Source organism: Cornus florida, unplaced genomic scaffold (genome assembly GCF_030987335.1).
Source record: "Cornus florida cultivar Cherokee Brave unplaced genomic scaffold, ASM3098733v1 CherokeeBrave_3.0.0_Hap2_Chr11, whole genome shotgun sequence".
Classification (NCBI taxonomy): domain Eukaryota; kingdom Viridiplantae; phylum Streptophyta; class Magnoliopsida; order Cornales; family Cornaceae; genus Cornus; species Cornus florida.
Window position 1 is genome coordinate 16,373,761 of NW_026775581.1, and position 13,360 is coordinate 16,387,120.

Consider the following 13,360-nt stretch of genomic DNA (forward strand, 5'->3'; position numbering starts at 1 on the left):
CCAAAAACACATCCAAGTGCTTATAAGGATCTTCTATTGCAAACTCATGGAATGTAGGAAGCATTTGGATCATAGCAGGCTTGATCTCAAAGTAGGTAGCATCAGACTGTGGAAATTGAAAGCACGAAGGGGATGTATATGATGTAGGAATGTAATGATCCCTCATTTGTGGGGGAGCAGGTGCAGGTGGCACATGAGCTACCGCTGGTGGTGTATTAGTATCATTAGCCTTGTTTTTCTTAGAGTATTCTCCTAACAATTTAGAATTCTTTTTAGGTATTCTAAATTGCCTAAGAATTTTTTTCTAATTCAAGGTCGTATTCAAGTGTGGTTCTAACAAAGAACGTCGACCTAACATGCACTATGTCCAATTGCACAAGCAGTAACAAAAATTAAAAATTCCAAATAAAGAAAACAACAAGAACTCGCAAAAGGTCTTGAAACCGAAGCTTCTTTTCCTTAGGCGTCTTTGTTCTTGCTGCTAGATTCCTGCACTTGAAAAGAAAAAGAAATAAGGTAAGATATTAAAAAGTCCAAAGACTTAAAAATCAAAATAGGACTAATTGTAAACTCAATAAACCATTACACAGTCCCTGGCAATGGCACCAGAAATTGTTACGTGCAAAATTACTGCTCATAATAGTACGAATCCTTGTAAGATAGAGCTATATTGAAGGTGGCGAACTACAGAGATTGTCGTAGTTTATTTAAGCGTTCAATTAATACGATTTTGATTTAGAGAGAAAAGATTGTTTGATTTGTTTGTTTATCACTAACATAAAATAAGTTTAAACTAAAATAAAGGATAAGATCAGAGAAAATAGATCTTAGGGATTAACTTCACCATGAACCTCATACTATGGTAAACCATTCAACCTTGGGATTTCAACAATTTATGCATCATATGGAATTAAACTCAATAACATTCATTTAATTCATGTTTTAGGAAAGATGTTTCATGAATTTCAACTAACTATAACCTATCTCCGATTAGTACGAATTATCTACCTACCTACTTCGAACTAACGTTGCAGTATAACTCGTCTTTCCTAGGCAAAAATTATGAAAATATTCATTCATAAAAAATGTTGGAACACCATTGCATGATCTCTATTCTTATTGTTGAAAAGCCCTTATACCGCCAATCTCCTACACTAAGAATAGGTTGAAAACAGTTTAAGAACAATTAAATCTAAGACAAGGTATTAATCATTCAAAAATCATTATTTCATTAAAACACCAATTAATCTAAGTCAATTGCTCATAATTATGCAATCAAAATATATAAATTATTAAATTTCTAAAGTTAGAACAATCAAACCAAAATACTCGGATTCGGGTTATATTAATGCCCTAAGAGAAGAATTAGCTACTCATGACGACGCAAAATATCATCTGTGTTGTTGTGGTTTTCATCATCATGTACTACACTTCTCTTCTGAGGATCTTCACCTTCAATACCACCAAAAACCCTAAAAGCCGCCACTAAATCTAGAATAATCAAGAGAGAATTGATAGAGAAAAACAGACATCTTTTTTGTGGCGTGTGCCTCCTTTTATAGAAGAACTGACTTCTAATAAGGCTTGGATAGGCTTTAGGTCTTCTAGGGTCATCTAGGCCCGTCTGGGATGAATTGTGAATTAATTATAATAAATCCCATAACTTGGAAATCTAACTTAACAACAAAGGCTCGAGTAGAGAAGCTTTTGCTTGAGCTTTTTGGGCACAGGTTCGAGCCTTTTAGATGGTGCTCGAGCACAACTTCTATACTTAGTCAAATTTCTTTAGTTATTTTTCGAAGCGTCTTTTTCATCAACACTTAGAATATTTTTTAGAGGATTCTTAATAGTGCTCGAGCCTTAGGACTTCTGCTCAAGCTTTTTAGCAAAGGTTTGAGCTTTCTGACTTCTGCTAGAGGTCTAGAAACATGGAACTTCCGAAGCATCTTTTCACCTTTCGAGGCATATTTTGCTCGAGCACTTTTGCAAAGGCTCAAGCACCTTGTGTCTCTACTCGAGTAAAAACATCTCTGCTTGAGCTTTTTGGCCTTGGTTGATTTCCTTGCTTCAGTTGACTTTGTACTCAAGCTGTGGAACTTATGTTCGAGATTTGGCACTTAAAATTCTCCTAAATCACCATTTTGACTCCAAACTTGTTTCAGATGATTGGCAACGACTCTGTTAGCTTCTATATCAGTCTTTTCTTCTTAAAATCCCGGTTTTAACCATTTCTTAGGGAAAGTACTTACAAACACGAAATAAACATAAATCAGTCTAAAAGTGGATAGAAGTACTACTTAAGGTCTTAACATACGTATATTTAGGGGCTCGAATATGCAATATTCAGTGCTCATCAGAAGCCATGTCTAGCTTCTTCCAAATAGGGTATATGTTTTCATGCTTAAATCATATTAATATTGTTCTTATTCCTAAAAATGAGTCTCCTACTTTAGTTCTCATTACCGACCAATTTCTTTATATAATGTTGTTTATCGAATTATTACAAAAGTGATGACTAATCATTTGAAATGTGTTGTAGATCAAGTTATTAGTGAATCTCAATCTGCATTTATTACAAGGCGTCATATCACCGACAATATTCTTTTTTCTTATGAGATTCTTCATTACTTGAAAAATAAAATGAAGGGGAGGAAAGCTTTTTTGGCGCTCAAGCTAGATATGAGTAAAGCCTATTAGCACAAAGAATGGAAGTTCTTATTCAGTATGCTTAAAAAGTTGGGATTGAATCACCATTGGATTAAAATGTTATACTCATGTCTCTCAATAGTCCCATACTCTTTGGTTATAAATGGCACTTCAGTGGGATTCTTTTATCCATCGCTTAGGTTGCGATAAGGTGACCCTTTATCGCTGTATCTTCTCATGCTTTGTGATGAGGCGTTCTCTATAGCTCTCCAGAGGGCCCAACAAGGAAAAGATTCTTTTAGGGGTGAGGATTTGTAGAGGTGCACCATATATCTCTCACTTGTTCTTTGTAGATGACTCTATTGTCTTTTGCCAGGCTTCTGAATTAGAAATTGGATCTCTAAAGCACATTCTTCATGCTTATGAGATGGCATCGGGACAAAAAGGTGAATTTTGAAAAATCCAGCATTTTCTTCTCCAAGAATGCTCCCATGTAATTACGGCGTGCATTGAGTCAATTGTTGGGATTGTCCGAGGAAGGGTTTAAGACAAAATATCCAGGGATGCCAGCGATTATTGGCCGGTCCAAATATGATGTGTTTAAATTCTTGCTCTAACAAATAAAGGATCGTTTAGCATCTTGGAGGCAACATACACTTTCAGATGGTGGTAAGGAAGTCTTGATAAAGGCAGTGCTTAATACTCTTCCAACCAATATTATGTCTACTTTTCGGTTACCTCGTACTTTGTGTCTTGATTTATTGAAGCAGGTGCAATCATTCTGGTGGATGAAGCATGGTCTACTAAAATCAATTCATTGGGCTACATGGGATTTATTATGCTAAAGTAAGAATGATGGTGGGTTTGGGTTTCGTGGCCTTAAAGCTTTCAACATGCCTTTGTTGGTTAAACCTGCTTAGAATTTCCAAGTTTCTAAATATAGAGTGGCTTATTAGTTGTTCAAAGTGAGATATTTCCTATCATGTTCCTTTCTTGACGCGCATCTAGGATCAAATCCATCCTGGGCTTGGCGTAGTAGTTGGTCGTCGCAGGAGTTGCTGAGGCACGGACTACGCTGAGTGGTAGGAAATGGTAAATCTATCCATTTTTGGAAAGATAAATGGATTCCTCCCCTTTCCTTGCCATTGGGGCTGAGGGAGTTTGAGTCTCGTTATGCTTGGGTTGATGAGCTACATGATGGCAAAGAGTGGCGTATGGATGTTTTGTGGCAATTATTTTCTTCAGTTAAAATCTATCGTATATCTCAGATTTCTTTAAGTCATGGCCAATGGAGGATGTCCAAATTTGGGAAGTTGATGCCTCAGGAAGGTTCAGTGTTAAGTCAGCATACCAATTAGCCGCCTCTCTATATTATAATCCAAGTTTGCGGAAAATGGAGGAAGGATGATGGTCCAAGGGTGTCGGGTCAGTTATGGAGTAAGCCGTGTGATAAGCGCTGAATACTGTATATTCAAGCGCCCTAAATTACATTAACAAAGTCCATTAATTGATTATTTTATGTAGTTTAACTCCATTTGCATGTTTTTGTGCATTTTCAGGTTAAAGTGCAAAAAGGAAGCAAAAATGATGCCTTGTGGAATTTTGAACAAAAAGGGTGCCAATTCTGAATTTCTGGCAGCAGTGAACCTGACTTTTGTCGCCATTTTCGACCTAGCAAACTCAAGAACTGGACTTCCATCATAACATGAAAGATTTAGAGGTCTGAATCAGCTTTCCAAATCTTCAAACGGTTCATCATTCGGAGTTCAGAGCAGAGAGTTATGATCTTCTTAACAGAGGTGCGTGGAACTGCCTGGCAGCACTGAAGTACTGCCTTTCTCCCCATTTTCGACCAACCAGACTTGAGAATTGGGTCTTCATCAAAACATGAAGTTTTTAAATCACTGAATCAGCTCTCCAAATCTTCAAACAGATCATCATTCGGAGTTTGGGGCACAAAGTTATAGCAGTTTTACCAAAGTAGGTCAGTGCTGAGCAAGAAGAGCATGTTGCACATTACACTAATTTAGAGTGCTCGAGACCACTCTTCGAGTGCTCAAAAATCAGGCAGATTGCACTCAGAAATGGCTCAATTTCAGCCACTTGCACATTGGTTTCCTCAATGCCATCTTCCTTCTTTATGAAGTGGTTGGAGGTGTTCCTTGGAGGAGAGAGAGGGTTTTGTTGGAGGACAAAAGGCAACCAAAGGCCACACATTTCATATCCTTGAATTTTGGCAAGATAGAGAAGAGAGAAGAGAGCAAGAAAGGTGTGTTCTTGGAGCTAGAAGAGGGGAGCTCGAAAATGGAGGTCAAGGCTTTGCTTCCTCCTTCCTCTAGTGCATCAATGGGTAACTAAACCTCCATCTAGGGAGGTGATGAAGCTCTACCTTGTAAGCATGTCTAGTTTTTGATTTATTTTGGGGAATGAAATGCATATTTGGCTAGTTCCATGGTCTAGAGCATGTTACAAATTGTAATGAAGATTTTGAATGTTTGAATGACTATGTTGATTTACATACTCTTGTCTTAGATTATTTAATCTCATAGTTGTATGGCTTATAGTTTCATAGTGACAATGGAACTAAGATTATGGAACGGTTTTAATGGCATGGTTTTGAGTAGCTTGTTAATCCATAGCTTAAGAATTTCTTTTGATGAGTTAATCTTGTGACTTGATATCAAGTGCTTCCACCAATTGATTAATTGTTTGACAATCTCTAGCTTAGTGAGCATGTCTAGGGTTGCATCTTAGTTTAGGTAACTCAACCATGTGAAGCTTTGATAGGTTGTTCTTACTCTTTAATTAATTGAATTTCTTGAAGATATTATAGTAGTCATGTATTATTATATATCAAGGTCATTTCTACATTAATTCCCCAAATTAATTATATAATTAGCTTGTGTAGAGGTTTGGAGTGGACTCACTTCCCTAGACTTCCTTCTCTAAATCTTCTCTTTTAATCTCCTTCAATTTATTGTTTTATGCATTCTGAAATTGTAGTTTAGTGACAAACAAAATAAACCCTCTATGAACACCCCTTATCACTCTAAAATGACTCTAGACACTTAGGTTGCCATAGATTAGCGCAGTCCCAGTGGTTCGACTCACCCGACCAATAGCCCTATTTTACAATGATTCGTGCTATTGCGAAGGTTGATGTATAGTTGATCAACCGATCACCGTGGCGTTTGTCTCTACCTTCCAAAGTTAAAAATTTTATTTGGAAATGTTGTTATGGTGTAATCCCAACAGGGTTTGAGTTAGTTCGATGAGGATGCTTGGAGGATCCGGTGTGCCAGCGGTGTGGGTTGGAGGTAGAAGATATTAATCATATATTTTTTTTGATATTCTCACTCGGTTCAGGTATGGAAGTTAACCCCTCTTCACTGGGACTTTATTCAAAATCCTCCTTTATCTTTTGTTGAATGGTGGGATAGAATTTCGGGTGCTGCAGTGCCTTCCAAGTAAAATAAATGTGTAATGGTAAGTTTAGCTTTATTTTGTGTGTGGACGATTTGGAAGGTTAGAAATAAAATGGTTTTGAGAAGGAAATGTGGAATCCTTTGCCGGTGGCTAATCTTGCTACGACTCGTTTTCTGGGAATTTGTGAATGTGCAGAAAAATGCAAACAACTTGTTCCTCCTTCGCAACGGATTGTGTCCTTTAACCGTTGGATTCGTCCTTTGCATGATGTTATTAAATGTAATGTGGATGTTAGTTTTTCAAGGTCTTCTTTATTGGGGAGTGGAGGTGCGGTGTTTCGGCAATCAGATGGATTTGTTCTTCAAGCGCAATAGTTTTTAAGCCGTTTTCCTCCACATCGATGCTTGAGGCTGAGACATTTGCATTTCGTCGTGCAACTTATTGGGCCAGAGTTTTTAATTTTCAATTAGTCTGCTTTGAGTCGGATGCTAAAGTGGTGGTGGATGCCATAGCGGGAGTTCAATATGATTATGGTGCGAATGATTCTATGTTGTCCAATATCTAAAATGAGCTTCAAGCTTTTTCTAAGTTTTCAATTGTGCATGTTCAAAGGGAGGGTAATCGTCTCGCGGAGTGAGATGGAAGCGGACTTGGCAATGGAGTATCTAAGGTAGGGTTGGGCTGGGCTCCAGCCCACCCCAAATTTTTTATTTTATTTTATTTTATTTTATTTTTTTCTATGGGTAATTTTAACCTAACCCAAAAAAAAAATATATATATATTATTATTATTAGTATTAGTTCACCTAAACATGCCGAAGTCAATTAAGCCACAATGCTAAAATAAAGGCCTAAACTAAACAAACCCAAGCCAAACAAGCCCTAATAAAAAAAATATGCTTAAAAAATTGTGTTATTAAATTTATGTTTAATTGTAGTTCATCCCACTAATAATTTTTGGTTCCGCCCTTGGGAACTTGGTGCTCATTGTGTTTCGCCTTTTGGAAGCTTATGTTGCTGATTGTGTATGAGTTTTTTCTTACCTTTTGTGTTGTTGCGACGAAAAAAAATATAAATATATATATCTAAGCATCGTTCAGGTGAGAAAAAACAGGACAATATTTCAAACAAAAAAACAAAACAAAACAAAACAAAAATTATCTATCCATTATCGCTCAGGTGAGATAAAAAGGCAAGGAATCTAAATCCGAGAGCTGAAAACGAGAGGCATAAAAATCTCTCTCTACCTCGGCTCAAGTCTCTCCCTCTCACACCATGACTCTGGTGGACAGACCTACAGTTCGAATCTCAAACATCCCGCGAGCAGCCATAGCCCAAGAGCTTCTCGAATTCTTCGAGTTCACGACCGGCAAAGGATCAATCTTCGCCTGCGAAATCGTCACCGAGCGCAAGAACTGGAAGTCCAGAGGCTTTGGCCGAGTCCAGTTCGAGTCCCTGGAAGCCAAATCAAAGGCCGCATGCCTCTCTCACCAGGGAAAGCTTCTATTCAAAGGGTCAAACCTCACTCTCTCCGATTCCTTCGATGATGTCATTACTCGACCTATCGATCCTCAAAATCGGGTTCAAAATGGGGTTTTGCATACTGGTTTTTTGGTGAAAGATGATTGTATGTGTGTGTTGGAGTCTTGGGAAGGTGTCAAGGCCTGGTTTATGCCTGAAAGGAGGACTATTGAGTTCTGGGTGGGTCATGGTGGGGAGTGTTATAAATTGGAGGTACTGTTTGCTGATGTTTTTGGGGCTTCTGGGTATTCTTCGGATGGTGAGAAAGCTAATGCAGTTCTTCTGAAGGTATAGATTTTTCACATATTTGGTCCCTTTCTTTTCTTTCTTTTATTTATTTATTTATTTATTTCTATTTTTAATTTAATTTTTTTTTTTTAAATTGAAGGGTTTTGTTAATGCTTTGGGAAGTATTTAGATAAGGGTAAAATCACAAATAATCTTCTATTGGATTACTTGATAATTGTGACTTAAGCTTACAACTGACTTCCTGGATGCTTTAGCTTTAATTGGATAGACTTGTCTCATTGCATTTGTTTTTTATTTATGACTTAAATTGATATAAGATCCATATTTGGTAAAGTATTTGTTGGGAATCTTGTCTCAAATTTCTTCTGTGATTATGTTTGCATTTTAGAGTTGTCTTTGGTTTAGGGTAGTTTTTGTTAGGAGTTCTGCTTGAGGTACTATAAACTTGTATTCTGTATTCATCAAGAAACTTGGGTGTAGTATTTTGTAAATAAAAGAGTAGGTTATTGGTTGAAACCTATGACTGAGATATAGTCATGTGATATGATCTGTGAGGTTTCACAGGAGTTTGTGGAGAGATTGGTCATATAGTGGGAAGAACACCAAGGAGGAGGGAAATTTTAGGGCTTAAGTTCATATGCGTGGGTTTTGCTGATACGTGAACTTCACCCTCTTTATTTCCCCTAGAGTTATTGTGATATCTTGTTCTGCTTGTAGGTAAGGCAATTTGGTATTATAGCCAGGTCTGCCCTGGGGAGATCCGTTCTATTTGAAGGAGTCATTGTAAGAACCAGAACATTTAAAAGAAGTTTCAATAGGGCATATGGATTTTAGTTAAATGTTGGAGGCAATCAATCAGCTTCTGTTTAATTACGATGATTGTGAAATTGTGATCAATTACGTAGTGGGGTTTGGATCGACTGTAAGATAGCTTAATGGTAGTTGAGATAAAATGGAGATTATATGGAATTTTATTCAATTTCATTTTGTTATCAAGAAGATCCATATTTGTTGAACTATTTGTTTGGAATTTTGTCTCAAGTTCCACCTATGATTATGTTCATATTTTGGAGTTGTCTACTGTTTAGTGACATTGTTAAGAGTTTTACTTGGGGCACAATAAATTTTTTCCTCTATTCAGCAACAAAATTGGGTATAGGACTTTGTAGATAGAAGCCTAGGTTACTGGGTGAAACTTATGGGAGAGATGTAGTCGTGATATATTTTTGTGCATGTGCCTGGATTTGATATGTGTACTGCACCCTCTTTATTTCCCTTAGAATTATTATTATTTTCCCCCTGTAGATATAGGCAAATTGGTATTAGAGCCATGTCTGCCCTGGCTAGGTTAGTTCTATTTGAAGAAGTCATTGCAACATGAAAACACAAAAGAAGCCTCAGTAGCTGCAAATGGATTTTAAATAAAAGACGTAATCAATCAATTGGCTTCCGCTTAATATGATGATTATAAAAGTATGCTAGATTACTTATCAAAAAAAAAAAAGTGTGATAGATTACACGGTAGGGTTTGGATCAACTGTAAGTTAGCTGAATGGTATTTGAGATAAAAAGGAGATTATTCGGCTTTTTTTCCCCAATTTTATGTTGCGATTTGGTTTCTAAGTTGTAGGCTTTTAGCTCTAATTTTTATTCAGGAAAGTTCTTGTTGGATGTTTTATTTGGGGCATAAGGAATTTGTATCATTTCTTTAATAAGAAATTGGATATATGATTCTTCAAATAGGTTATTGTTAGCAAATATGATAGCCGCGATTTATGGAATGATTTACCATATTAGCAGAGAATTGATTATGTTATAGAATATGGTCTAGAATATGTTGTGATTTGATTTAAGTTTTTTCCTTGTAATATGAGCATGTGCTCTTTTTATCTATAAATACTAAATCTGTGAATGAGTGATTTATCTCATTCAAGCCTTTATACAATTCTCTCATTTCTTTTCTTTTTTATATTTCTACTTGGTGACAGAGCCAGGGTGGTTCGATTGCAATAAGGGCATTGCGAGTTCGGTACCACCCGTTCGGGAATGGTCTAAGGTGACATCACCCATCCGGGAAATGTCAGGTAGGCAGGGTGGTCCGACCTCAATGAGGGCGTTGCGAGTTTGGCACCATATATTCAGTAATGGTCTGAGGAGACATAGTTGTTTCTTTTATGGTCTGAGAGACATAGTTGTTTCTTTTATGGTCTGAGAGACATTGTTGATTCTTTCATCTACATTGTTTAATTATATGTAAATTATTTTTTTTTTTATAAGTAAAATTGTACTAGAAAACGTTCAAAAGGGGAACGCGTCCCAAGAGCTATACAAATGCCGAAACCAAAAAAAGGTGTCCTATGGACCCAAAGAACTCAAAAAGTCCACGATTTCATCTAAAGATGTACAATTTCTCTCCATAACCCAACTAAAAAGAGGACAAATAATAGAAAACTTCAACGCTCCAATGGAGAATTCCTCCCCATTAAAAGATCTTCTATTCCGCTCTTTCCAAAGACCTCACCAAACACATAGGGGGGTCGCCCTCCAATAGTCACGAGCATGAGCCCCCACCCTTTGGCCCCTCCATACGTCAATCAAATCTCTTGAAGTCAGGGGCATAACCCATTGGACGCCAAACAGACCCAAAATAAGACTCCATGAGCCATGGGACAGTGCCAAAGAAGGTGATCTATAGACTCTCCATCATTTTTACACAGATAACATCAATTGACTATGATTTGTCTTATCTTTCTCAAATTGTCCAAAGTCAAAATCGTGCCCCAAGCTGCAGTCCAAACAAAAAAGGCCACACTTAGAGGAGCCTTTAGATGCCAAACCGTTTTCCATGGGAAATTGGAAATTCGGAGAGGCAGAGAAAAAAGGAACGGACCTGAATAGTCCCCTGCGAAGAAGGCACCCAAGTCAAGGAATCCGAACCAGTACCATCCACCTCCTGTCTATACAAAAGGTCCAGCAAGCGAGTGACGGCGTCTAACTCCCAATCTTGAAAGGATCATTGGAACCGCACATCCTAAGACAACCTACCGCTATCGAGTCGATAACAGTCAGCTACCAAAGCATGTCTATCAATAGCAATCTTGAACAACCTTGGGAACAAACAAGACAATGGGCGATCCTCGCACCAAGTATCCTCCCAAAACCGGATGCCTCTTCCTTCCTACCTCTGAATCTAATATGCTTAGTGAACTCATTCCATCCCTTCCCAATGGATTTCCACACCCCCACGCCGACAGCAAATCTGAGCAACCTAGATGACCATCCCCCTCTCTCCTTTCCAAAACGACATAGTAGAATTATATGATAGGGTGGGAGAAATATAAGATTAGAGAGATCGAGAGAAATATGTAATTGCTTTGTTATATAACTCATCCATAGCTCTGTTATTTATACTAGAGGAACACATGTGAATCTTACAATAAAGGAAAGAGAAAAATGATTAACTTAATACAAAAGCCATGAATCGATGCATGTTAAAGGGGGCACAAAGTGGGCAGACCACTCAATCAAGGGAGCAACCTCAATGAATCAAGGTCCCTGATTCTAGGTCCATGATTCAAGGCATGATTAGGGGACACATATATATCAGCTCACACTCCCCCTCAAGCTGTAGGGAAGATATCAACCAAGCTCAACTTGACTATATCAAGACATGAAACAATTGTATCATTTCCACAATAAGACTGCAATGCTACCGAACACACTGGTATCAAAGCCAAGTCAAAGGACAATGTTACCGAACACGCCGACAGCCCCACAAGGCAAAGGACGATGCTACCGAATACATCGACAAACACAAAAAGGCAAAGGACAATGATACCGAACACTCTGGTAGCCACAACAAGGCAAAGATGCTACGACGTCTCCTCAGACCATGGATCAACAATGTTTCTCAGACAATAAAAAAAAAAAAAACCCACGTCTCTTCAGACCATGGATTCAAACTTTCAATGCCCTCATTGCTGTAAACAAATTATATATGAACAAGGAACAAAACCTAATAGAGGCAGAAAACACATTGTCCAGAACAAAAAGCAATCCAAAATAGAGAGCTCTAACAAAATCAAACGACGAAAGAGAAATCTGAAAAATGACAGTAAGCACGTGGTGATGACTACCAGAACGGAATGGCAACGGAGATAGAGACCTTAAAGTTGCAAGAAGGGGATGATGATGGACCGCTGCCGGAGATGAAACTTATGCCGCCATCTCTGGCGGTGGCTCTGATACCATGTAGAATTATATGATAGGATGGGAGAAATATAAGATAAGAGAGATCTAGAGATATATGTAATTGCTTTGTTATATAACTCATCCATAGCTTTATTATTTATACTAGAGGAGCACATGTGAATCTTACAATAAAGGAAACAGAGAAATAATTAACTTAATACAAAAACCATGAATCAAGGCATGTTAAGGGGGGCACAAAGTGGGCAGACCACTCACTCAAGGGAGTAGCCTCAATGAATCAAGGTCCTTGATTTTAGGTCCATGATTCAAGGCATGATTGAGGGGACACATATATATCAACTCACATTATTGAAGATTTAATGGAGAAATCAGTGGAGGAAATTTTTTTCAGTAATTGATGTTGTTTCCTATTATTGAAGATTTGATGCTAGAGAGGAATCAATGGAGAAAAATCCTCCTTATTTCCTATTTTCTATCTCTTTCAATTCTCATAATTTCTTCTCCTATATAATGATTTGACAGAGTATTATAAAAGTGATGTAGCCCTTTGGACTCTTTGTGCCGTGGATGTAGGCCCTAGTGGCTGAACCACGTAATATCTGTGTGTTCTACTCATTTAATTTCTTCGCGTTTTATGTTTTTCAACATGGTATCAAAGCCTAATTTCTCTTCCTAGGTTCGGACCCCTATTTTGGGGTATTCCCTTAGGGCCCGTTTGGCATGCGTTTTACTTTAGGCGTTTTGTTTTTGGCGTTTTGTTTTTGGCTAAAACAGAAATAGCGTTTTTACTATTAGAGTGTTTTGGCAAAAATCGGAAGCACGTTTGGGAACGATGTTTTACTGTAGAAATGTCGGAAACAAAAATATGCAAAACACGTTTGGTAAGTCATGCATTTCAAGAATTTTAAAAACAAAACATGTTTGGTAACTCCAACTGTTGTAAACAAAATAAAACAGAAATAAAAAATATGTTTGGTTAAATTTATTTATAAATTTATTTCTATATAAATAGTCTATATATTTTTAATAAATTTATTAAAATTTGAACACATAAACATATATATATATATATATATATATATATATATATATAAAACCAAAGTGTAATTACAGAAGCAACTGCTTTAGCGAAAATGTAGAATGTTAGTTCTAATAATTGAACCAATAATTTCAACCATTTTGCATGTTATCTTGATCTGAAACTACACTTCAAGTTATTTGAAATTTCTTGGTATAGTTTGTTCCTTTGGTGATGATTGTCCATAGGTTTGTATTTCATTCATTTTGCTCATTTTTCGCATTAGCGA

General features: G+C 37.3%; 1 protein-coding gene across 1 annotated transcript in view; it reads left to right on the forward strand.

Annotated features, from left to right (window-relative positions):
- Positions 1 to 7,171: 7,171 nt before the first annotated feature.
- The window catches only part of LOC132286900 (RNA-dependent RNA polymerase 2), a 32,150-nt gene continuing 25,961 nt past the window's right edge, over positions 7,172 to 13,360 (forward strand). Inside the window, exon 1 of the mRNA XM_059789323.1 lies at positions 7,172 to 7,880. Coding sequence (XP_059645306.1) covers positions 7,347 to 7,880 — 534 coding nt within the window. The 5' untranslated portion in view covers positions 7,172 to 7,346. The remainder of the gene's footprint in view (positions 7,881 to 13,360) is intronic.